General features: G+C 41.4%; 1 protein-coding gene across 2 annotated transcripts in view; it reads left to right on the forward strand.

Moving 5' to 3' along the window:
• The window catches only part of dync2h1 (dynein cytoplasmic 2 heavy chain 1), a 146,220-nt gene extending 139,783 nt beyond the window's left edge, over positions 1 to 6,437 (forward strand). For both annotated transcript variants that reach the window (XM_054742744.2, XM_054742745.2), the window contains exons 93-96: positions 1,996 to 2,105; positions 2,174 to 2,255; positions 3,249 to 3,365; positions 5,693 to 6,437. In XM_054742744.2, the coding sequence (XP_054598719.1) occupies positions 1,996 to 2,105; positions 2,174 to 2,255; positions 3,249 to 3,365; positions 5,693 to 5,845 (462 nt within the window). In that variant the 3' untranslated portion in view covers positions 5,846 to 6,437. The remainder of the gene's footprint in view (positions 1 to 1,995; positions 2,106 to 2,173; positions 2,256 to 3,248; positions 3,366 to 5,692) is intronic.
• Positions 6,438 to 27,422: the final 20,985 nt, after the last annotated feature.

Genomic DNA, 27,422 nt, shown 5'->3' on the forward strand with positions numbered 1-27,422 from the left:
CAACACAATCAGTCATTCACCCATTCACACACACACATCCACTCACTGTTGGGGATGAGCTACAATGTAGCAACAGCTGCACTGGGGCACACTGCTGGAGGTCTGTCTGGTGCCACCGCTCCCTCCAACCACCACCAGCAGATAAGGTGGTTTGGGTGTCTTGCCCAAGGACACAACAGCAGCATTCTCTGGCTGGAGTGGGGATCCAACCTACGACTTTCCGATTACTGGCCAACCCGCTCTACCTTCTGAGCTACTGCTGGCAGGTGAAGGCCGGAGACCAGTAGACCGGGTCAGGTCAGTCAGGGGACTGGTCAGGGTTGCAAAGGTTGGTATGAACCGGCCTACCATACCACACCACACCATACCATACCATATTATACCTTAACATACCATAACATACCATACCATGTCATTTTATTTATAGCACATTTAAACACAGCATATGAGCTGACCAAATTACTGCACAGTCAATCATAAAAAGATCATCTAAAACAGCCTAAAAACAAAATAAAAGAAGGGGAAATAATGAAACCCTGCCAGTCACAAGAACCGCCTGGCCTCTTTTTGTGATTGGCAAGCCACAATCACTGCAGTCTTGTCCATGTGGGGCCGCCCCTGCCACCCCCTAGAACAGGGGTGGGCAATCCTGATCCTCGAGGGCCGATATCCAGCATGTTTTAGTTGCTTTCCTGCTCCAACACACATTCCTGGATGAATCACCTGTTCAGAAGCTAATTAGGCTCTGCGGCAGCCAGTTAATCATTATTAGACTCAAACCAGGTGTGCTTAAGCAGAGAAACAACTAAAACCTGTTGGATAGTGGCCCTCAAGGACCAGGGCTGCCATCCTTGCTGTAGAAGGTACCCCAGGTACTGCACCTCCTGCCGTCCGACCATGCACTTTTTAGGTTTGGCAGTCCACCCAGCCTGCCTCAGCGCCTCCAGTACGAGCACAACCTGCTGACAAAAACTTGAGATTCTTCTTTAAGAACGTAGCACTTTTGCTTCATCGTGCATGCCTGTTTGAATCCGAAATCAAGCTTCACTTCATGTTTATTTCTTTTCATGTATTCTCTGTTGATGTTATCACTAAAGTCAATGTTATGCTAAATAAAAGAATCTCTTTATGATGGAGATTGGATCCGAATTTTTTTTTCATTCTGCTTTTGTCAGCATTTTCTTTCAGCGGAGCTACAAATCAAATACATCTGTGGCGATTTAGAGCTGATGAGCTGCTCAAAAGAAAGGGAGAGATGCAAAAAGGCACCCAGAATAGATCCAGACCTTAATCCTATGCTGACTATCACAGCTTAAAATCTTACTGCCACCACTGCTGCTGCTGCCATCAGAGCTTAAATCAAAAATAAGTTCTGCGACATGGCCCCAAAACCATAAAGGGAAGCCTGAGAAATAAGAACAGATACCTGCTGTTGACAAAGCTGCACGGGTTTTCTTCCTGCAGTGACACGGAAGGAAACTGCTTATCTAATCACAGCAGATGTCAGATCTGATGACCTACATCATCATAATGCAGAGGGCTCACCGCGGTCTATCTCTAGCCAAATTCACACACACCAAAACACTCCAGTACACTTAGCTAGTGTTTGTCATCTTTTATGTGTTGGATCAAATCATTTTCTTTTGACTTTATGTGTAAACACACTTTAATAGGATGCTGCATGATTATGTGCTTGTATTGTGTTTTTGTCTGCAGGTAATTGGGGTTGTGTTATCATCAGCTTGTAGATTCGGCGATAAAACGCCAAGGACGCATTAAATAGCTTTTTAACCGACACACGCTTTTAATATTTTTTCCCATTTTCAAACTAACTCGCAGACGAGTCACAGATATTAAGGTTATTGTGAAAATTTGAGACGCTGCTTAAAACATAACGATAAAGATGATATGTTTTTGTGTTCTGTGTTTAAAATCTCTGATGAAAAATGGGCGTTATTCCTTATTTACATCCTAATCTTTGACTTGTGTTTACAGAGTTGGGTTGAGCGTGCGAGTAGACAAGCTCTTCTTTCAGACCTCCTTGATTTATCGGAACTTTTCCACCCAGATACCTTCCTTAACGCTTTGAGACAAGAAACTGCCAGGTAACGATGAAGTGTGAGCTCATTTGAGACGATATAGGAAGTAATAAGATTTTTCTTTTTTTTGCCAGGTCTATGGGTTGTTCGATGGATAGTTTGGTGTTTGTCTCCTCATGGAAGACTTTGATTGCCCAAGCCAAGCTACAAGTCAAGGTGGAATCACAGCAGATGTACATTAAGCTGCACATCATGCATGCAAACAGCAACACACTCCCATCCAGCTGCAGGAAACTGCTGCTGTAAACAAAGCAGGCAATAGCGGAGTGATAATTGGAGAATGATTTGTGGAAAAGAGCAAGGGGAGATTACAGATGCAGATAAGGAGAGTGGAGCTTAAAGACAGAAGAATGCAGATTTTAACCAAAACAAAGACTCATTTGCATATTGGTTAAAGACATGTCTTTTGTCTTTCTGTCTTCCTCTGAGTGATTTTTAAGATTAAAGATCTGGAATCATCCAGACGGTAAAGATCCAACACCATCTCTCTTTCATGCTCTGACCTATGGCTAATAGAACTGGATTGTCTTTATTTTAATAATTTAAGGCAACAGTTTTACTTCTAGTTATGCCAATAAAACCTTGGCACAAATTTACATTCACTCAGTTAAATAGACACAGACAAAAAGGGAAGGGTGTGGGCGCTCAGAACAAGGCTGCAGCTGCAGGGAGGGAAAGGAATCAGGCATCAGACAGAAAGGATAATTATTGTGATGTAAAGCACACACTCTCTCTCACACACACACACACACACACCGCACACACAATAGGACCGTTTCTAGATTCATCTCACACTCATTCTCTGGCCTATTCTTGCCCTGATTATATTGATTTAGGAGTTGTCTGACTTGGTGCCAGAGTTCCTTTTATTGTCTGGCCTGTTGTGGAAAATCCCCGGGTCAGTGGACCAAACTCACACAATATACTTATAATATGGTTAAGACAGTGTAGTCACCTTTAAACCACGTGCAGCTCGATCGATATTGACCATTAAGAAGCCATTTATTTTTAATGTTTTCACATATTTCAGTGTTTTTAGAACAATACATTAAACCATACCTCCAGTCTCCTGCTTTTAAAAAGCTATTTTAGTAAGAAAGTAAATTTAATTCATATATTTTTATATTTTTGTCTTTGTTAACTTTGTAGGTTGGAGGTCTTCAGCTGGAGGGTTGTCGGTTTGACGGTGTTCATCTCAGTGAGAACCAACACGACTCTCCCACCGTCTCAGCTGTCCCACCGTGCTGCATGGCTTGGGTTCCTCAGGTACATCTATTTGTTATATGTCTGTGTTCTAAACAGAGCAAGTTCTGCAATAAAGGGGTGGTTCTGTGGAAAGGTTATTGGCAATGTCTTACAGTTACAGGTGAAATGCAAAAAATGTGAATATGGTGCAAAAGTTAATTTATTTCAGTTATTCAACTTAAAAGGTGAAACTAATATGTGAGATAGACTCATTACAAGCTCCAAGCCTTTATTTGTTATAAATGTGATGATTATGGCTAACATCTTATAAAAAAAAAACAAATTCAAAATCTCAGACAATTAGAATATTGCATAAAATCAATAAAACAAGGATTTTAATCAGAGGAATGTCAGAGCTCTGAAAAAGTATAACCATCAGTGGCAGCTCATCCATAGGGAGCACTGGGGCGCCGCCCTAGCAGTCTCACAGGAAAAGAAAGAAGATGGGAATCACAAAATATAAAAAACACATCATATATACATCATACATACTTTAAGTGCTGTGTATAACACTTTTACCACGCTATACCTGGAGCATGTGCTCTGGATCTCCCTCCAATACAAAGAATAGGAGAGCCTTGGGCACAAAGGTTTGCGATCGAAGCATGTGCAGAAAATCGGAGTCTCAGATCAGGATGTTCACCCGGACTTCTGAGCCAATAGAACTGCTTGTTGAGTTGTTTTGGCTGGCATTTGTATTAACCAATCACAGAAAGAGAAACACATTAACCGGAAAATGATGGGATTTGTAAACACTCTCCTGCAGGTAAAAAAAGGGCCAAAACAGTCCAGAATCAGCTCAGTGTGACGTTGGCACATTGTATTACAAGAAACGAGTGTTTTTTTTTACTATAATGTTTTTTTTACTATAATGTGGATTATTATGACCGTAAACCAGCAAAAGTAAGACTGAATTTATGCTTTTGACTTCATGAAACGAGTTGTTTTGCTGCTGCATTTTTCCGTGAGTTTTGCAGGTAGAGTATTGATACTTATATTGTTGTAAAAGAGACTCTGGGCTTTAATTGATAGGATCATATAGCATTGTTGCTACTTTGTGTTTTTCTCTATGTGTATTTAGCGTCTTTTTACATCCTTTTCAAGTTAGCAGCTTACTGTCATTGGGTGTTGTTGAGGTAGAAGACATGGATTCTGTTGTTTAGATGAGCCTCTTCTCATTAAGTACGAATACAGTTAGAATTTGTTGGTGAATATATCGGTCGGCCTCTAGCTAGCAGCCACTCTAAGAAAAGAATTGTTGAGTAAACTTAACCAAGTTATGTGAACTGGGTCAACTAACCCTAGTTTCTGAGATGTAAAGACACATTGTTATGTTAAAAGTAAATGTAAATTACTCTTTACATTTAAACAAATTACATAATTAGGTCAAGTAAATTCAACATTTCCTTTTTAGAGTGTAGTTTCAGTGAGGCTTGTTACAAAAACATTTCTAAACTTTAAAAATTGTAATATTTAATGCAAATCATATTTTATAACTTTTACATTGTCATGAATTTCACATTTTAGGGTTTTTCCAGCTAAATTCTAGCCTAGAGTGTTAAAGTAGCTAATAATAATATATAATGTAGTAATATATCCACTGCAAATAACTGTATAACATAATGCTAAACAACATGTAATGTGAACGTCATTGTTATATAAAAGCTTACAAAATTAACTATTGTATGAATTGCTATTTTTGAGATGTAGTCAACGTGTCTGTAATGTATGATAGCAGGACTTCTGATGTGTTTTACAATGAACACAAAGATGGAACTTGTGCTGATGAAAAACAGTAATTCATATGTCCACTCCCGGTCCTGTGTTAAAGAGTTCAAATGTCTTTCTGGTGCAACTCAAAACTCTACAAATAAACTCAATCATGTATGCCAAAAGGCCGACATCATGACAAAAGAAAAAGTCAAAAACCTTCAAGGACAAGAATTTACATCTAAATGCAAAACTGGAAACGACATGTCAGCTTCACTCCGGCCAAATGTTTCCAACATGTTCAGTGTGAACCCAGCGCTGCTCAGTGCAGATGTCTGATGATGATGATGATGATGATGATGATGATGATGATGATGTCACCTTTGTTAGAAGAAGATAAGACTTTCTCTGTCCTCCAGAACTTCAGTCATCCTGCAGAGATGTGAGCAGCAGCATACTGTAATCCCAGCTCTGGGATCAGTTAGCAAACCCTTAAAGCTCTGCTGCTTGGACTCAGCTGAAGACACAAAACATGCTGAAATGTATGAACGTGTGTGTGTGTGTGTGTGTGTGTGTGTGTGTGTGTGTGTGTGTGTGTGTAAATACATGTAATAAACCACGTTTATCTGTCGTCCCAGGCGTCTGCTGCTGGATCAGAGGGGAGCATCTTGCTGCCGTTGTACTCCAGCTCTGAGAGGGTGAAGGTGGTCACCCACATCTCCCTGCCCTGTGGAGCTAACTCCAACCAGTGGATCCAGACTGGAGCTGCCCTCTTTCTCAAACAGCAGTGAAAGGATGTGGTTTTGGTGCAGCAGAGACTACAGAAGAAACTTTAATTACAGAAAAGCCAGAGACTTTAGTAGATACACAGTACAAACTAGTTTCATTACATAAGTTCGTTAGGGATGCCAGTGCCTTAACTTTTAGAGCAGAAACTAAAAAATGTAGTGATCTATATACATCAGGGTCATTTGCATAATGCGATTCAAGGAAAAGAGCCAAAAGAGGAAGAGGATTTGAATAAATACACAAATAAAAACGTGTTCCTCTTTTTGTTTGGCGTAATAGATCGGCCGGCAAACTGGAACAGCCTCTTTAATAAATGATGAGTGTAGTATTATTCAGTTTGGAGGCTGAATAAAATCTTTACAGGTTTTAACATTCTGCTCATCCCATAAACCTCCACATGAATTGTGTTTCATAGAAACTGTGTAAAAATGCGTTTTATTTACTGAAGAACGTTAAAACTGCCCTGATGTCACGCTGTTTTAAAGTGAAGTTTAAGTTTAAGTGTTTGCTGTGCAGCAAGTCTGCTGTTTATTTATTCACTCTTCTGTTTCCTACGTGTTCAAAATAAGCATTAAATTATTTTGTCTACTAGTTTTTATTGGTAGTGTTAATTTCAAAAGGTTCTTCCATTTAGTTAACTCAAACTTCAGTACAGTGTGTGTGTGTGTGCGCGCGCATGCATGCACGTGCGTATGTGTTTGATTTGAAGTCATCCTTCGTGCCTGACCATCAGTGTTCAGAATCTTTCAACGGTAAACTATACAGATCTGCTCGAAAAGCAAGCAGATGGTGATACACACACACACACACACACACGCCGGTCCCTAACCTCTGTATGATTGGTTCGAGTTGAGGTTCAGTGGAGTCAGTGAAGCTGTGATGGATGGCCACAGAGCAACATAATTTGTGTGTGAGTGTGTGTGCGCATTTGATTGATGGATTAATTAAGTCCTCTTCTTTCTGTACCGGCACACTGTTTCGGCTGTGTTAATGCAGTTGTACAAATGTTTGTAAATTTGATTGTGTGTGGGTGTGTGTGTTTGACTGAGTGTGTCAGTGGAGACTGAGAAAAGAGCAGAAATGAGGGAGGAGCAGGCATTGTGCGTGCACTGCAGTGTGACAAAATGGGAGCGAAATGGAACAGCAGGTTTAAAAAAGTGAGAGGATTGGATCTGTGTGAAACGGGGCCCTCTGGGTGAGATGGGTGAGACAGGGTTGGAGGCAGAAAGAGAATCGGATGATGTAGGAAACGGGGAAAAAGTGATAAAAGACCACAAAATCACAGTGAAAATATTGTAGAGAAAAAGAAAAATAAGGGCGTTTCAGTTGACAGGATTTGGGAGGAGGAGACGGGTTAAAGGTAAAGATGAACTGTAGGGGTGAGGACGAGTGATTTATGGAGGAAAGGAAAGGATAGTCATTTTTATTCTAGGGATACTGCAGTGAAAATTCACTTGTATGGACTACATGAATGCTAATGTAAAAAAATAGTTTGCTATGAAGGACACGGAAATATTATTTTTGCCACTCATTATATTTATTTCAGTGCTTCCAATCATCACATTTCAAAAAAAATATTTTTCAAATGTTTGAGTGGAATTGACAATTGTCCATTTACAAGGTATGTTTGCAATAGGCTAGCGTTCATCTCAGGTAAATAACAGAGGAACACCTAAAATCCTTTTCAGTCACAAACTGTAATGTGTCGTTCACACACACTTTTACACATTTATTACACTGAGCTGTAAAAAGTACAGGTCACATGTTGAACCCTAAAATCCCACAATAAGAAAATTCAGTTTTAGTCTAAACCTTGGTTTAATCTGAGATTCAGATTTAACTTTCTAAGACTTTCCCACAAAAGTTTAGTTTTGAAAAGATTTTATGTCACTTTCTGAATTAGGACGGTGTCTGCTAACAAATCCACTGATGTGTGGATAAATGTTCGTCCACGAGACTGATCTTACTTTTCCCTGCTCAAATATTAAAATGCTCAAAAGAAAAACCACTAGATTCATTGTAATTTTCATTTTCTTGGGCGCTTTTTTTTTACACTCCCTCAATCCTTCTTGAACTTTCTCTGCTCATTCTGCTATGACATCCATCATTTATTGTGTTCAAGAGTTTTTGTTTTATTTAGGCAACATTACAATCCTAATCCAAACCGATAATGGCTCGTGGATGTAAGACATAAATATTTCCCTTTTTTTTTGCCAGACATCTAAATTCATCCTTTAGATCTAATAAATAATAAAAATGGACATAAACAAAAAAGAACCAGATCTTTTAGTTTGTTTTTCTACTCTGTAGAACGGTAATCAGTCCTCCTGAGATAGAAGTCCAGCTCATGCACTCGCTTTCATTTTTCATGAAATTTGTGTGGAATTTGATCTTTTTAATCCCAACAAACCAACTGATCCAGGTTTGGAGCCAAGCTTTGAACATGTCTAGCCTCCTTTAAGTTAGAGGATCCACAGATGAGCCAACTGCGTGAAACATCAAAGTGCTGCTGACTTCCCTCACACACAATTTCCACTCAGAGCATCGTAGCATTTGTCAAAATTAGTTTAAACGTATTTGAGTGACTTTTGACTTTTCCATTTCACACCATCTGCGCTGTCGGAGTCCAGGGCTGGAGACCTGTCCCTGGGGCACGGGGCGATGACACCTCTGGTCTATCTCACTGCCTTCATCATCTTCACTGTGCACACCGTGTGATCCACACATCTCACTGAGCAGCTTCAAATGTAAATGCTCTGGATTACAGGAGAAGCCGCTGTGTGTCCCATATCAGATGGTTTCAGGAATGGGAAGTGACAAAGCTAAGTCTGCAGGAATGATGGGTAAATCCTATGCAGGATAGCAGAGCGAAGAAGAAACCTCACTGGTGCAAGAGGACATGACTGGTGTTAGCATTTAGCAAGTAGCACACGTGACATATTTTTAAAGACCCACTCCAATCATCTTTTTAGTGGTCTTTAACCCTCCCACTGTCCTAATGGGTGTGACCCCGCAAGGAAAGTTGACCATTGAGCAGGGTTGATGGTTTATCCCTTGGGTCCATGTGGCAGGGGTGAGGAGTGAGCACCACCTCACCCCTGCCACATGGACCTCAAGGAATAAACCATCAACCCTGCTCAATGGTCAACTTTCCTCGTGGGGTCACCCATAAAGACAGTGGGAGGGTTAAACTATAATTATGCCCTTTTTAGCCAAAATCACAAGACCTGTGCCATTTTCTAGTATTTAGTTCAGGGGCGGAGCTATTGGTGACAGTTTGACAGAGTGCCCACCCACCAGGGGCAAGGCCAGGCAGATGTGGCCAAGCAAGCAACTGCTTAGCAACTCCAGTTATGTTGTAACAATTACAATATAAAATTATTACTTTAATGAATGTGCACTTTTTCACTGTGTAATAAAAATTGTTTAACTTTTTTATCTGGTATTAATTTTAATCATATTATGAATATGTTTTCCAGTTTGCTTGTTGGAGTTGTAATTTGGTCTTTTATATATATAAAAAAAGCAAATTGGCACCTGCTTACTGACTCTAAGCAACTATTAACCTACTGCAGAGAAAATATTCTGATGCCATCCCTGCCACCCAGTGAGGTTCATGATTAATTTTTTCCCAGAAGTGTCCTCCTGACCTGGACTTCTCACAACTGAACCGGGCATCTCCCGGAGTCAGCGGATGACATCCTTGATATTGTCAGCGGTGTAAACTGAGAAAGGACTGGGTGTGAGGGGGGGACAGATGCGCAGCACGCAGTGGACACGCAAGAACCTTATCTGATGCTTTTCCTCGTACTTACGTTAATCCGGTAAAGGAAACAAATTGTATCTCGTTGGGTCTGCTTTAGTCCTCTAAGGCCATTTTATTTGGTTCTGTTCATTTTATTGTTGTTATCTGGACCGGGGGTTCGGGTGGAAGATCCCAGAGGTGATGAGTCGTCCCAAATCGTGTTGGCGCGTCGCTGTCCGTGGTCCTGAATGAGACAGAGCCCTTGAGAACTGGTGAGGAGAGGGGGTGTGGTCGGAGGTGTATGCTGCTTAGTCAAGGTGTGTGTGTGTGTGTGTGCGCGCACGCTTGGATCGTGCTTGCTGATTATTCCCTGGTGGAGGGTGCGGTTGCTGAGAATCATCTGATCTGATCTCTGGTTTTGCACCACCTCCTGCTGCATATTGAGCTATCTGGAGCTGAGCATGAAGAACAGTCAAAAATCCAGATTTTTGAATCATGCGGTCTATTGGATCTTCAGCTCTTAGCTGATAGCCTGCAGCTAGGACGCTGAGACGAGCACGGCAGCATGCCTGGCTGAGATTAAAACCTGTCCAAGGTCCTGGGAGTCCAGCATCAGTAACAGTCCTTAAAATTTAAATTTAACAGAGATCCATGGAATAAGTATATAATATATAATCTTCTATCATAGGATTTTTTTGTGGCTTGAGATATTTTATTAAAACAGGTAATTTTGATGTGCACGCGCATGGCACACATCTCATATGAGCTTTGAAATTAATTAGGCCCATCCAGATTTTTCGAGGCCCACCAAGCCCCCACAATGCGGTTGAAAAATTGAGTCCAACCCGCCAGTACCAAAAATTGCAGTTCCACCCACATCCGCTGGGGGCTGGTGTCAGAAGCGAGCAAATCCTCATTGACTCACATGTTAAAAATGCCAATTTCACAGCAGAAATAAACATGTTTACAGCCTGGTTCCAAAACATGTTTTTTGTTTAAATTATCTAGTTTACACTCATGACAACTCTGAGGGGGGTGAATTTTTTCCCTACTCTTCTGTTTAAGTGTATTAAAAGCCTAAAATTCTGCATAATTAATGAGCATCAGACCTACGTGACTACAGAGCTAGCTCCGTGGAAAGGCCTCAGTAGAGCCTCGGTCTGGCTTGGAAACTGTTCCGGCATTTTGAGTCTCTGTGTTTGTGTATTTATTTTGGATATTTTCTGTGCAATTGTTGGACAAAATGACTTGATGTGGCATTAATTGCACTAACAGAGAGTCCAAGGAGTCTCCACTTCATTTTTTCGGTAAGTAAAATTATATTTATGTATTTTAGGTCACTGCCGAGCTGAGCTTAGATTTTAACATGTACTGTTTAACCATGAAATTTAGATGTAATAGGGTAAAACCCAGTGCATTTAACATAATGCTGCACTTTAGAAAATGGGCTGAAATATAACATGTTGGTGGAGATGGGTTCCGACTATCGGCTTGTGGAGCTCTCGGGAGACCGATGTTTTCCACCCGGTTCTCCCCGTAGCTCGGCGCATCTCTGTCTGATCGTGGCTTCTGTCTGCTACGCAGGCTGCTGGCTTGTGGAGCTCTGGGATGGAAACCTTTCCACCCGGTTCTCCCCAGCAGCAGCTCTGCGCATCTCAGATCGCAGTGGCGCTTGTCTGCTGTGCGGCTGCCGGCTTGTGGAGCTCTCAGGAGACCTCTGTGTTCCTCCCGGTTTTACCCAGCGGTCAGCCCGGCGTATCTGTGACTCAGAAGCTCTGGTGTTGCGCACAGTAAACTCCGGTTGTAGCTAGGTTGCTACCTCCATTAGCTTAGCTCCCACCTCCACGTTAGCTTTGGGTTAGCTTCAGGTTAGCTTGTAGCTAGTTCGACCGGGTGTCGTCAGTTGATCCCATCCTTACAGCCCCACCCTCAGCTCCTCCTCTCTTCCCTTTTGTGGAATTGTCTGGGCTTGATGGAACCTGTGACACGGTCAAAATGGCGGTGGTGGCCACCTCCCATTTTAGCTCAAAAACTTATTATTGGAGCCTATGGAAACCCATTGTCCAATATTTAAATGTTGATGAGGCCCACCCATTTGCTACATTCTGGCTCCGCCACTGATTTAGTTTCTACATAGTGACAGGAGCTCATATGGGCGGAGCCATTGGCACATAGGACCCTATAGTCTATTTTTCACCCAGAATGATGATGATCTCAGTGGTCCAGATTGTTGCTTAGAAGTCATCCACCTGCTTTGTCTGCAGCTCTGAGCTCCTCCTTCACTCCACCTGCTGCACAGCGCTGCTTTGTCCTCTCTGACCGGCTTGTGTGTGAGCAAGCTCGGTCTAACTTCCTAAACTAATGTCAAGAAATCTGTCAGCTTTATGTTTTGGAGTTGTGTGCTGGCGGCCTGTATACAGCAGCAGCAGAATCTTCCTGGAGCTGCATGATAATTGTGCAGCATAAAGCGAAATCTGGGTTCTGGTGGATGTGTGACCTATTCGGAGCCCGGCTGCACCCGCAGGACCAAGTCCCGAACAACACATGGTGCCCAGCAAACATTTAGACGTTTGATGAACGTTGAAACGACTTCAGTCCGAGACATCCCATCGTAGTTGAAAAATATTTCCAAAATGAAAGTTGAACTGACGTCTTTTGTGGCCGTGAAATCCACGTCTTTTGGCACATCTCATTTGAACAAGATAAGAATCCGCACACGTCAATCTGCAATGTGAGAGCTTTATTAGTCGCGCTTTCGGTCAGAGACCTTCATCAGGAGTTGTCAGTCTCTGACCGAAAGCTCGACTAATAAACCTCTCACATCGCAGATTGACGTGTGCGGATTCTTATCTTGTTCATTCCACTTTTGATCCAGCACCTTACCCAGATGAGCGGTTACTCCTTCTACTCTTATGGTGCATCTCATTTGGACATGTAATAATTGAAATTTGGGCATATTTTGACTGTATTACTGTAAAAAAAAGTATACCAATTGATATCTGAGCCAAAATCTCATATGCCCTAGCCTGGAGTCAAATCCAGGTCCCCTAAGTCTAAGTCAGGTGCCTTACTAGTTGAGCTATTCATTTTACATTTGAAAACCGATAAATATGTATTTTCTGACAGCGAATTCCACACCTGTCACAACCTTGATCAAGATGTACAAAGGGCGTCGGTGGACAACTACTTCTTAAGAACTTGATGATTTTAATAAGTTATTGCAGCATTAACCATACAAGGACCAAGTGCAGCTTTATCACAGTTGATTCCATAGAGGGTCATGAATCTGTTTCCACTGTGATTTGAACATTAGACTATTTTGTAATTATTTCACTGTATATTTCTTACATATTGCTCCTTTAAATAGTGTGGGTTTATTTAAATTTGTGTGTAAATATGCTCTATTCTGTGGTTTAGCCTCACAAACATGTCCGCCTATTTCCTGTTTTCTATTTGACATCTCCACTTTCAGCTACTTTTGCTGAATACTGACTTGCTAAACCTATCTTTGCCTGAGATTTTTTTTCTTGGCAGGGACTTCATCTTTCTGTCATGCAGGGCGCGCTCAGCAGCATCCTAACTGGAAAGATAATAAACTGGCATGTGGGATGTGTGCAGCCTGGGATTGGACATGGCTGTCAGTAATAGTGACGTGAGGTGTCTGCACAGAGCCTGCAGGACATTAAAGGACAAACCGGCCACAGCCTGTTCACCCTGCTGCCCTCTGGCCAAGCAGACAGAAGAATCTACTGCTGCACCAGCAGACTTCAGAGCTGTTTATTTCCTCCAGCTGGTAGACAACTGATCTCATCCCCTGCACTCTATCACAATAGCCATTTTATTTTTTACACTTGAAAATACATTCACAACTAATTATAATGTGTGGGGAGGATTTTTGATATAATCTCTGAAAATTTTTAAACTCCATAAGAAAGTGTGGATGTGTAAAACCAAAGATTTGTATAGCCCAGCCTCAACCCAGTGGCCAGTCATAGGAGTGGGATCTAGGGTTGTCTTTCAAACTAGTGCTAGAATCAATCAACCAATGAGCACTAGCTGTGTTTCCACCAAAGGAATTCCAGGAAATTTGTGCTAGCAGCACACATCAAATTCAAATAGTTAACACTAGCATACAAAGTCCGAGACGGTACGGCTCCCATCTACCTGAATCCTCTTGCAAAGGCTTACGTCTCTGTTGGGTAATTAAATGTTGGGTAAATTTTACTTCTCCATAACCCTGGAACCTGAAATGAACACGCACACAAAAGAGGATTTCATTGTACCCCGAGTCCCCAAAATAATGGAGAGTCGACGCAGGGGAAACCCCCTCCGAGGCTGGCCCCACGTCACTCCCCCGAGTCCTCAGTTTCCCAGGGGTTTTATTGACCAACAGGACAGAGAAGGCGGGCCTTCTCAAGTTACATACAGGTACACCCATCTCCTAGGGTTACCATGGTTACCACATTCCAGAGATCTGGCCTCAGGCCTTACAAAGAAAGATTCACAGACCAACCAACATGAACATTTAATAAAAATACCTAACAGTCTCGGCCCGGCCGCTCCGGTCATCACAGGATTGTCTGCTAGCAGTGCCTACACCACGCTCAGGACAATGCGGACTCTTCTCATGCACAAATGTGGAATGACCTTCCAAGCACTGCCAAAACTGCGGCTTCCTTTTCAATTTTCAAGAAACTCCTGAAGACCCTGCTCTTCAGTGAGCATCTTCTTAACTAGCACCTGCCTGCACCCGTCTCCCCTCTCTACTGTCCACTCCTTGTTCCCTCCTCTCCATGACCGATGTCAAGTTGTTGTTGTTATTGTTGTTGTTAGCCTCAAGGGCAAAATGCTGATTATCACTTGTAAGTCGCATTGGACAAAAATGCTAAATACATAAACATAAACATTTATATGTATAGCAAGAGGCAGACTTTTGTGACTTCAAAGGGGTGGCCTCAAAAGCTGGTTCATTACACTAAAGGTGATGTTAACTCCACACACTGTGGATTAAATAGTGAGTCTAAAGAGTTAAGTAGATTCAGCCTTTATTGCTGCTGGAGAATCATTCAGAGATCAACTGGAAGGTCAGAAACATTGCTCAAGGGCACCTTAACCACAAATTGTACAGTGAGACAGCTCTGATCAGTCAGTATTTACATAAGGCTAAAATAAGTATTGACTTAACTGCGTAAAACATTTTAGCTGATTAAAATCATGTTGGTTTGTCTTGTGGGACTCGCTTTTGCGAGGCAATCGGTTCACTGATGGGAAAAAGAGACGGTGAAACAAGTAACACCACATCTTCAACAGTAGTTAGGCATACTGTGGTTAGTTCATCAATTTAGCTGCTGGGCTTGTTTACTGCCACTGGAGTCTACTGAATGATCTATCCCAGTGTCCGGTAAGTGAATTGTTCATTCTTGTTTCTTGCTGCTAAAAACACAGTTTGGGATGTTTTATTCATCTGTACCAAAACATCTGAGATGAACTGAAGGGCTATTTCAGATTCTGCAAGTTGTTGCTACTTATTAATGCATCCGATTTTAATTGACTTGGCATACTAAAACAAATGAGTCTTAAATGAAACAAGGAACCAAGAATGTTTCTTTTTGATTAGATTTGTGAATTTCTGAAATCTTTTCAGGAACTTTACTCACTGTGGTGTTTGCACTTTTCAACATGCCATTTGCTTCTGAAATTAACATATTTCATATTTATTAAGTGATCAAGAGTTAACCGCTGAACTAATACATGAAAAAGAGGAAAGTTATTCTAATATATATATATATATATATATATATATATATATATATATATATATATATATATATATATATATATATATATATATATATAAAGGTTTCACACTATTTTAACTTTTTAGGGTTCGACTTCTCTGTCTTGCAACCAGTTCTATTTTAAAAGCATTGTTCTTTTTTTTTTTATGAACGAGTCCATGAACACAACTCCAACTACCTTCTGTCATGAGATGATCGGTTTAGGCATTTGGTACGTCTGAAAGTGATGATTTGACACTTATCTCACCTGCTGGGTGGGTGGGTGGAGAACTGGATGCAGATAAGGGAGCAGACTCTAATTTTTAATAAATGAACCCAGGCACACCAACAAACAGCAAGATCAAGGATGGAAATAGAGAGAGTCTGACAAAAAACTGGCAACATTTCAGAAAGCTACCACACAGGGTGATTACTGGATGGAAACAGTTGTTTGATGGTCCTGAAAAAAGTTTCCTAGCTTGTCTTTGTCTGTCTGTGTGGAGGTGTGAACAAGATCGGGGGAGCACACACACGTTCTCCTCGGATGATTGTGCACTCAGTGTGTGTGTGTGTGTGTGTATTTCTTTTTTCCTTTAGAGAAATATCCTGCTTCCAGCAGAGTCAGAGGGGCTGACAGATGACCACAAAGTCACTCGTCTCTCAAATCTAGGATCCTCTCCAGAGACACAAACACACTTCTGGGGAATTTCTGACTTCTCCTCGCCGATTGCGCTGACTCCTCTCCTCTTTGCATGCTGTCTTTTTTTATCGTCTCCTCTTTGAGTCGTAGGTTTTGTTCTCACCTTGTCTACTGTCTTTCCCTGTTCCTGGTGATGCTGCCTCTATTACAATTGTCCTTTTTTGCTACATAAATCCAGGTAGACAAAGACCACCACTGCTGTACATGCCTTGGACAATGTCTGTCCTCTTTATCTTTGGGGACAAAGTAGAAGCTTTATTCATATATATTTAGTTTTGTCTTTCCTTCAAACCCTCCTTTTGTGTGAAAGCAATCATGATGATCTTCTGAACAGAAGAGTTTCTCTTTGTTATTTTCCGTGTCTCTGAGATGTTCTCTTGTGCCTTCACCCTGTCTCATCCATCAGCAGCAAGTGTCCCCAGATATACCACCAATGACAGTATCATGCCCCAGGCACAACTCTCAGACCACTTTAGGATGCAGCTACATGCTAGCAGGTCACTCCGCCAGCGTAAAGCTTACACCACCTGTATCACTTCTGCATCTATAGTGAATGCTCTGACTGACTAATGAGGGATTTTTGAGCTTGTCTGGATTTGTGCCTCAGATTTATTAAATGTGTCAAAATTCCCTGGCTGGTAGACACTCTGAGGCTAGACGACAGTCACTGGGGTACGATACTAATTTACTCATCGTGGAACAGGATTGTATTCATTTTACTAAATGTAAACACGTTCAGAAATTAAACGTTGCATTCCCGGCCTTAACCAAGGTAAGTCAACTGGTTCCACTAAACCCATTTGCTTAAAGATCAAGTTCACAGAAAAACAGTTTTTTTTTTTTTTTTTTTACTTGATATTTTTCAAATACGGTCACTCTGAGTTTAACATGCAGGCTGAACGTGGAAATTATTTACTACCCCATTGCCCCCCGGACGCCTCCCTGGTGAGGTTTTCCGGGCACTGGGAGAAGACCTAACGGAGGAGCCAGGACACGCCGGAGGGACTATGTCTCTTGGCTGTCCTGGGAACACCGTAGGATTCCTCCGAAGGAGCTGGCCCAAGTAGCTGGGGAGAGAGAAGTCTGGGCCTCTCTGCTTAGACTGCTGCCCCTGTGACCCAAAGCGACCTGAAAATGGATGGATGGACCCCTATTTCCTGTATTAACTGCTGATAGAAAAATTGTCGAGAAAACGCTCGGATTGGAAAAGCCACATAGAGTCATGTCATACTAAAAATTAGCATCCATGGACTCACCCATCTTAGCTCACGACGAGGAAGGCTGTTGTTGGTTTATCATGCAGAAGGGAAAGAAGACCATATCTCAGCAAGGTGAAGCTAACTGTTGGCATTAACTACTCCACCACGGCAAAACTCTTTCAGACTTGTGTTATCTGTGAAGATAAAACATCAAAGCAACTATAGCAAACAGAGTCAGCGGTAGAGTTGCGCTGCTGTTAGCCAATCAGAGGTGAGATGTCTGAATATCAGGAAATAATGAGTAAGATTCCAAATCCTTCCTTCCTCCCTCTCCTCCTGCTAACTTCTACTTCCTGAAACAGGAGCGCAAGAGCTTTTTTACCCACAAAGAAAGACCCACAAGGCATTTGTTTATACTGGAGACCACTGCAAATGTATTAAAAAAGAGTGAACTTGGTTTATAAGAGTAACATACACTGTTTTGTGTTAAAAGTAAAGAAGTAAATGTATATTACTCCTTTTACATTTAAGTAACTAGGTTTAGCAGAACCAGTTTACAAAACTTGTTAAATGCATCATTTTCTAAATGGTCCATCAGCTCAGCCACTGAAAAACTGCTTGAACCTGTTTAAATTCATGATGAACAGAGTTCTTCCTACAGATCAGCACTTCAGGAATCTGTCCATGGATGCAGTGATAATTTCATTTATCCAATTAAAACATCATCCAACCATCCCGGCCCTATGTGAAAAAATGATTGACCCCTAAATTTAATAACTGGATTCAACACTCTTGGCACCATCTCATGCAGTCAAGCGTTTTTGATATCTGATAACGAGTCTCTCACGTCGCTGCAGAGGATTTTTAGCCTACACTTATTTTCAGATTTGTTTTAATTTTTTTTGCATGAATTGCTGTTGAGTATTATGAGTCAGACATTCTTCAGTATTATCTGGTAGAGAGTAGATTTCATAGTTCTTTTAATTACAGCAAGTCTTTTAGGTCCTGAAGCAGAAAGGCAGCCCAAGGCCACCACAAAACCACCAGTGTGGCTTTTCTTCCCAATTTCTTTATGGCAGGACAAGATTTATTGCTTTTTTAGAAGTTTTAGCTTATTTGATGATGTCAGACAGGTTCTATTGAATTGATTCCTCAATTTTAAGGGTTTTCTAAATAACGTGGTTAATCACTAGCGTAGGAGTCTAGACAGACAGCAGCCAAAGCAAAATGATCTCGCTCTGCATGTTGGTCTAGCCACACTCCATTGGAGCCTCAGGAGGTCTACCATTGGCCCGATCAGTTTTGTCATTCCAGCCACAGCGCTCAGTTTGGTTAGCCAATCACAGCTCTCCATCAGATTAGTGGGCCAATTACAGTACTCTCTATCAGATTAGTGGGGCGGGGTGATGCGATGGAGCGGAACATCTAAGATGGTGGCAGCTTGTTCGAAATGGCTTTGGCATCAACTTTGGACAATTTAGAGTTGGGATTTTCTTTGATTCAAGAGCAGATAGAGGTACGTAAGTTCTTAATTTAGAAAAATTATTTATTTTTGTCTTCTTTAACTGTATAAGGCGGATTGCACCATTGACTGACAGCTGTAGCAGTGGATATGTCACATTCATTGTCCAGTAGCATGTGGAGACAGTTTGAAAGACAACCATAGAGTCTGCCCCACGACTGAGAGCCATCTATGGGCTTTATCCAGACTATATATTCATATATGGCTTACCAGGCTAGTTTATCACACTTAATCCATTATTTAGCAATGAGGGAAATTACTTGTTTATATGACGCCAGAATGATTTGATTCATTTGTTTCCCTTATCAATAGAAGCATAATGTGAAAACAAAATTTTGTTTTTACTCATGTTTGGGTTGAACATTTAAGTTTACAAAAATGCCAAACTGATGGAATCTGCACATTCTGCATAGTATTTGATGAAACTCATTGTGTTATGACAGTTTTACAGACTATAAAACTCGGCTTTTGCAGGATCCAGTCATTGATCTGTTGCCGTCTAGTGTTCCCAAGACCACCCTAGTGGACTCAGTGCCATGTTTTACAGAGGTGGCACATTTATTCCGGGATATAAAATGAAAAGGTACGATTCGGAAGATAAAAGCTGACATTTTTCTCTCTTTTGTGAGTGGTGCATATTTATGACCTTTTAACACAATGAAGTAGGTCATTGTGTTTATCTTTTTTCTAGCAAATTTGTTGCCCTTTTGTTTATTAGAAATGACACAGAACATGACACCCTTTAAAATCACTGTAAGAAACATGTATTTGATGAAGACACTGGCTTTTCTAATAGTCCTATTGAAGGCAGACACTTTGGTTAGAAATAGTAGGAAGAGTAGGTGATTTAACACTTCTTGCTCTGATTTTTGGTTGTTGTAAAACTGCTAAAAAGTAAAAAAAAAAATCTTCTCAAATGTTCATATGTGTCACACCCTGTCATGTCTCCCCATTCTGTTCAGTCATGTGTCTCTGTTAACTGCTCCGACCTGCCTCTCGTTTTCCAATCACCCAAGCTCCCAGCCCTCATGTATTCAAACCCTCTCAGTTCTGTGTCTTTTGTCGGTTCATTGTTTCAGTTGTCCAGTGTGTTTTTATATTAAAACACTTGTAAACCATTCCTGCCTGCCTGCCTTTTCACCCGCGTTTGGATCCTTGCCTCCCCTTCACTCACCAGCATGCATGACAGAATGAACCGACCTCCTAAAGCACATATGTCAGACTCAAGGCTCGCGGGCCAAATGCGGCCCGCGGAGCATTTTTATGTGGCCCGCGAGATAAATATCAAAAATATATTAAAACTGGCCCGCTGGCCGATTTTACCGCAAATACTTCAACTCCCATGATGCTTTGCGGCGTCAGCGCGGAGCCGAAGCGCCCCCTCCTTTGTGTTTTTTCAGCGCCTGCTGCCGGTCTCTGCAGCTCCGCTGTCTCGGACAAACTACACTCCTCTCACTCAGCGCCGAGTTCACTCAGCTGTTTTCTGACGTTGAAGCCCAGAAACGGAGATTCTAGCCGCTCAGTAATGTGTTCACGACTGAAAGAGAAAGTTTTCCAACTAACTTCCAGACAGAGCTGATATAACTCCAGCGAACAGCGACACGCTCAAACCAGCATGGCGCTGTCGTTGTGTTTCCTCCTCGACACACAACAACGTGGTCAAGCTGCTCAGACATGTTCAGCAGCACAAACCTATGTGAGCACCTGTTGTCATCTAATGTTGTCATTATTATGATGAAGATGAACAGTAGCGGTTTTAGGCACGGGCAGACAGGGCAGTTGCCCGGGGCGGCATTTTTTCATGACACAAAAGGGGCGCACAAGCGCTGAGTAAAAAAAAAAAAAAAAAAAAAAGGAAATCTGCGCCGCACCGAGGTTTTCTATTATCTGTCATATGACAGTGTCTGGATTGGAAACAGCAAGTTGGCGCCCCCTGCAGCTGCAGGCGTTCATGCTGACTGAGAACGTTCACGTGCACCGTGTGTATATGAAGAAGAGGAAGGGGAGGGGTGCGGCGGGGGAATTCACCTCTGGGTGGGTCCAAATGAAATGAGCTGGTAGGGGCTGAATCAACTATCAACATGGCTAAAGTCGATCACATCTTGATGTTCTTCCAAATTTCATTCATAATATCATAAACACAGGCCTATCATTCTTTCAGGTGTTTCTGAATTGTGTGAAATGGCCGAATAAAAAAAGGAGAAACAAAATGATTTTGTGGTCACCCCCCCATCAAGGTCAAATTGTTTAGTCCTGACTAAAGGAAACTTATTGAGTCAAGAGCCAAACAGAAGAGATGAACATAAAAAGGCTAAAACCACCAGGTGCCCGATTCAGGAATAAAAAAAGAAAAAAAGAGGAGAAAAATAAAGGTATGTTCGCTCTCATGATGAATGTTTTCAATTTTTTGAACCAGTTAACTGGGATTTTAACGGTTAAATCCGGTCAACTAGTTGCTTACAGAGCTAATAGGGCTGAAATATTGAAACGAATATTCAAATGGTTCGAATAAATTCCTTGAATCGTTTTTTATTGATTCAAACTAGGATTTGTTAAATGCTCGCTGCAGCCTGTGGCCTGCCTGAACAACAACAAACACATGTTGATCAAGTTCACATGATAATAAATAAAACAACTCTACAAGCAGAAGAAAACACCCCAGTCACCACTAACTATCCTGTTTATTTATTGCAGATGGCTGCACTGATTATTTTTTACATGATTTGCTCTGTAAAAGTTGGCATTTTTGTTAGTCTACAGTTTTTTATGTCAGTTTAAATTACAATTTCAGAGGCAATTGTAAAATATTATGGATCATGAGATCTATTGGAGATCTACCCCAACTTTTGGACTGCTCTGCCAGTCACTGTGGCTCAAGCTGAGAGGAGCTTTTCAAAACTTGATCAAGTCATACCTGAGGTCACCTATGTTTCAGGGGCAGCTCACTAACCTGTCTCTGATTAGTATCAATCACTCAGTAGGGGAGCAGATTTCATATGATGACATTATTGATGACTTTGCATCAAGGTTAGGTTTTAATTTTAGTTTGTGTTTTCTGTTCTAAGTGCAGTGCTGTAGTGATTATCTTTAGTTTGTTATGTGTGAAATATTTTTGCTATTTAGAATATTTATTATATATTATGTGCATATATTCTTAATATTTAGTTAGTTTAGTTGTTTTTGTATATTTGATTCTATATATTTTGATACAGTGTATAATGTATATTGCTTTACATTCTGACAACTTCATAGTAATTAATGTAAATATGTGCAACTTAGAAAAATGAATGTTCAATAGTCGTTCTAATAAAACATGCCTGTTTATAGAAAACGTGTGTGTTCGTGCAGGTGGGGTGGTGTGGTGGTGGTGGTGGGGGCGGTTGGGGGGGCGCTCAAAGGGGGCCTCGCCCGGGGAGTACTTCCATGTAGAACCGCCACTGAAGATGAACAAAACAACAGGAGTCTCCTCCTCAGCTCAGATCAGCCCCATGATGCAGGTATCTGGCTGGAACAGGTGAGCATCACAGTAAACCAGTGGAACAAACTGAGCTTTAAAAATGTTGGTTTTATGCTCGTTTTCTGCTCCAAAACATGAAAGTTAACAGGTGAGATGTTGCATTTTCATTTAAGATGAAATGATATTTTTATTTTGTTGTTGGCCCGTGAGAAAATATTTAAAAGATTTAAAAGAATTTAAAAATGCTGATTATACCACAAGTAATGAATACCACTGATGCCTTTTATTTAAAACTGACTTGCTCGTGTGTAATTTGGTTATTCCACATTCAGAGTTAATGCAGAAATATGTTTGTTTCCAAATTTAAAGGTTCAAAATTGTATATATGTTGATAAAGAAAATGTGCTAATTTGCCGTCACTTTTTCAAAAAATATTAAGTTTTGGCCTCGACTCCGTCCCAGAGTTTCATTTCGGCCCCTTGTGAGTTTGAGTTTGACACCTCTGATCTAGGTGGATTTTCTATTCTATCTTCTAACACCCAGAAGGTTCTGCAGTGCTTGTTGACAGCCCTTGAAGACAAGATGGTCAAACTTATCTGAGACTGCTGGATTCCACACTCTGAATGAAAAGTGAACTTTTACAACTCGTAAGTTAAATAATCATTTTATAAACATATGGTTGAATGAACCAGATGTTATATGAAATGTTTGAATAATCTGTGCCTAATTCAGTGAAGTTGAAATGAATATTGTCTTACAATGATCCATTTATATGATATTATCAGTAATGTTTGATTTAACAAGTTAATCATTATCTACACTCATACACAATGTTCATTAGATGCAAATTAAGGTTAAGGTCATCTCACATAAAATTTAAAGATTCTTTATCCACAGAACTAGAACAGCTTGTATCTGGAAGGTGTGGTTTTCTGAGGGATGTTTTGGTAACGCCTACATGTCAAATTCTGATTCGCCAAAAATCATAACAAGGGAGTTATTAAAACTAGAATGACATCCCGAGTTATTCAGTTTCGAGTAGAACTCCGAAGTGGCCAATTTGGAACCAGCCTCCTTGAGACATCTTTCTCTTTGACACACAGTCAAACCTGTTGGCACACTGCCAGCTGACACAGCCGTACGACTCCTTAAGACGCAACAAATCTTCCTGCCTGTTGTGACCTGGAGACAACTCGAGACCGGTCTGGCCGTACTGCTGTTATTCTACAAACTTCGCTGCCTTGAGGTCCACATGACTTCCTGACATTCCGGATCTGACCGGGGGTCTCCGATCAGCATTTGTAGACACGACAGATTGACCTATTTTGACTTGCACTAGGGACGGCTGTTGTTGGTTTAGCGTCCAGGAAACAGCAGAGAATGTCTTGGCTAGTAGACGCTAACCGCTAGCATTAGCAACTCCACCACACAGCAGAACTCCAAGCTTGTGTTATTTATGGAGATAAAGCATTAGCGGTGCAGGGAAAAAAAGAATCAGTGGTAGAGTTGTATCACTGTTATCCAGTCAGAGACATCCAGCGATGTCCAGAAAGAAATCTGTGGTGCCTTCTGGTATTCATGGCAGCCCCACCTCTGTCAGTTAGCTCCAGGGTCGTTTTAGGATTCTAGAGCTGTTGTATAAATACAAACCATTCACTGTATCACCATGGATTTACATATAGTGATGTATAATAAAATACTCAATATCTAATGTCAATTTTCTACTTGATCTTCATCAAAGTCCTGCCATATGGTCATGAGATTTAGACAAGGACCTGACCAAAAGAGCAAACTTGCAAATCCAAGTCTTTGAAGGGGTTTTGTCCTTCGGTGGCCGGGCTCGGCCCTAGATAAAGGATGCGGAGCTGGGACATTCAGGAGAGACTCAGAGTAGAGCCTCTGCTCCTCCGTGTTGAGAGGAGCCAGCTAAGGTCGTTCCAGCATTTATCCAGAATGTCTCCTGAACACACCCCATGGGAGGAGTATGCACATATTCTGCCAGTAGGAGAGCACTGGGTTGACCCATGACATGCTAGAGGGATTAAATGTCTAGGGTGGCCAGAAAATACACTGGAATGCCACTGGTGGAGCTGCTGGAGGTTACTGGGGACAGAACGATTTGAGCCTCTCTACTGAGGCTGAGGTCCCCATGACCCATACCTGGAGAAAAGGATGGAAATGGTTGGATGGATGGATTAATTTCAGTGTGGATGGGGTCTGAAAGATAGGGCAGGTCTAATGAAGAAATACTTTACAATTTAAATAATTTTCCTCTTTAAGTAACACATTTTGAACAAAGACATTAAGGCAGGGCAGATAAATTCAGCTGTCCATCCAGTTTGGTCGCTCCATCTGATATCACCCTCCATCTAATTCTGAAGAATGTTCCAGATTAGCAAGCTGACAGCAGCTAACTGACCAGCTGCACCAACACCTCCCCTCTGCCGTCACAACCAATAGACCGCCATAGATTAATCAACTCCTCAGAATGTTGGCCAATTACAAAACTGTGCTCTCATCTCCAGTGAGGGATGCCCTTGAAGAAACTCATACACACACGTCCAAGCGGTAATACACGCAAAGTTGTACACTCACCACTTAATTCGGCCCTGTGAGGGCAGCGGGCCGCTCACTGCAGAAGTTTATGGTTTCTTTGAAAGTGTAAATCACCGTGGTTACAGCTGGGCAGATTTACGATCACAGCCTGTCCACTGGCCCTTAGACAAACTGGAGCACATGCTCACACAGTTGGACACCCTAAAGTGGAGATGAGACAGCAAAAGAGCCTAGTGTGGTGCTTTGTGACTGGCCATCACTTCAAAGAGAGCCAGCATGCTTGTGGGCAGCATTGCACTAAAGATTTCCTGTTTAAAGTGCAACTTTGCAGCTATTTTATAAAACGTTTTTTAAATGCTTCCAGATTTTTTTTTATTGTATCAGGAATGCAGAGAGAAAAGGGTTTAAAATAGTGCAACACAAAGTTAAATATTTCAGCACAACTTGGAATTTGTTTACCAATTACAAGTTTTTGACGATGCATGGAGTGGAGGTGGGCATTTGTGCAAAAAAATCAGCATCTTCATCACCTTTTTCTTCCTCTCTCACCTGTTTCCACTCCATGTTTTGATGTGTCATCATGACCTTGGTTATGTGAGCAGGGGAGTGCAGTCGGGGAAGTGACATTACAGATCAAGCGGTGAATACCTGCAGATTCTGAGCGTTTGTGTCACAGATCAAGCTGTGAATACCTGCAGATTCTGAGCGTGTGTGTGCTGACACCGGACAATTTGATTCTATGGGGAGAAGTGCATAGTCGTTTTACCTCATTTAATTGCTGTTTGTTACTTAGTGGGGCTATCAGTACTCAGCACAATAGAGAGTGTTTACAGTAGGCCTTCAAAATAGCCAGGGACAGCAGTAGCTCAGGAGGTAGAGTCCAGTAAATCTGAATGCTGCTGGTTCAATCCCAGCTCTGACCAGCTAATGCTGCTGTTGTGTCCTTGGGCAAGACACTTAACCCTGCTGGTGATGGTTTGAGCTGCTGGTGTTCAGCCTCTGTCAGGGCACCCCAGGGAAACTGTGGCTACATATCTCATCACCACCAGCGAGTCAACGAGTGAATGACTGATTGTGTTTTGAAGTGCCTTGGGGGGTTGTAGAACTCTAAGAAGGCGCCATACAAATACAGGCCATTTACCATTATGATCAGCTGACTTTTATACACAGTTGATTTTCAGCACATTTCACCAAGTCCACAAAATATGAGCTATTTTGCTTGATAATTTTATAGGGATGTGTTAAATTTACCTGCTGTAATGTGTGATTCTTCTGTCTCCTCAACTTAAGTGGTTGAATTTCCTTTCAACCAAAAGAGTCACCCTGGGCTCTTATTTGTGCAAACAAGTGAAAATAGAAATCCTCCAAAAGATGAGTTGAACAAATAAAAACTAACAAGTCAATGATGTGAACGTGCCGTTCTAGCACAACCCAAAAGGTTCTGGATTAAACTGAGACAGGAGTGACACTTGGTGTGGTCTCCTGCTTCTGTTTGTTGATATTTTCTCTTTTACAAGCCATTTTCTGTGACTCGATCATGGTTGTTGGTGAATATCTCAATAGATTATCTATTTCTGGCACCAACAACAATAAACACTCATTCTTCACCATTCTGAGGCTCAATTTAAGCTTCAGAAAATCACCTTCTCCACGATTAGTTGCCTTAATTAATTAAGTATTTTTGAATTTGAATTAATGCAGTGGTTCTCAGACTGGGGTCCCGGACCCCCACCAGATTGCAGGGAGTCCCCACAATTTTGTCTGTGTTGAGGTTGTGAGGTCAGGAAATTTTATTAGTAAAAATTACATTTATGAAATCTCAATAACACACCATACAGTATAATCAGTACCCCATATAAAAGTGATAACTCTGTCTGTCTGTATAAAATTAATCACGTTCAATGAGGAGGTGGGGGTCCTGGTTTGTCTTGGACAATGACAAGGGGGTCCTCGAGGGAACCACTGCCTTGATGGAATGAGTTGTTGCCCTGTGATTGACAGATATTTGTGTCAGTCAGAGCTTGGCCTTAGTGGACGTATTAACTGGTTGTTAGGGTCGGTGGTTGCAGGATAGTTGTTCAGTAACAGAGCAGCTGATTAAAAAAGACAACCAGCAAAAGATTCCAAACTTTTACAAACTAGACAAAAAAACTGTAACCTGGACAGAAACAAAACATGAAACAGTAGAAAAGTTTAACCCACTCCTCACAGAAACACAATAATTAAGTTTGCATTGTTTTAGTCAGTAAAACACTTAAAGTTGTAGTTGTGGGGCTTGTTTTATACATGCAATTCTTTATCACTGTGTGTGTGTGTGTGTGTGTGTGTGTGTGTGTGTGTGTGTGTGTGTGTGTGTCCATGAAGCAGAGTTATCTTTCTCTTTTATCATCAGCATTGCATCAGCTGAGTGTTACTAAAACTCGTCTCACAGCAGATCTTCTCAACACTGTTTTTAGAAGCACGAAGCCCACAACCCATAAAAACCTTTGGTTTATCTGAAAGCACATCAAAATTCTCAGACATAATTAAATGTTTGCTACAAAGATCGGTTTTGCATTAGAATGGTGGTGTAGGTGCATAAACGTCTCTTTTCCCTAGATCTAATGTTCTGGTTCGTCACACA

This window comes from Nothobranchius furzeri, chromosome 13 (assembly GCF_043380555.1).
Source record: "Nothobranchius furzeri strain GRZ-AD chromosome 13, NfurGRZ-RIMD1, whole genome shotgun sequence".
Taxonomy (NCBI): Eukaryota; Metazoa; Chordata; class Actinopteri; order Cyprinodontiformes; family Nothobranchiidae; genus Nothobranchius; species Nothobranchius furzeri.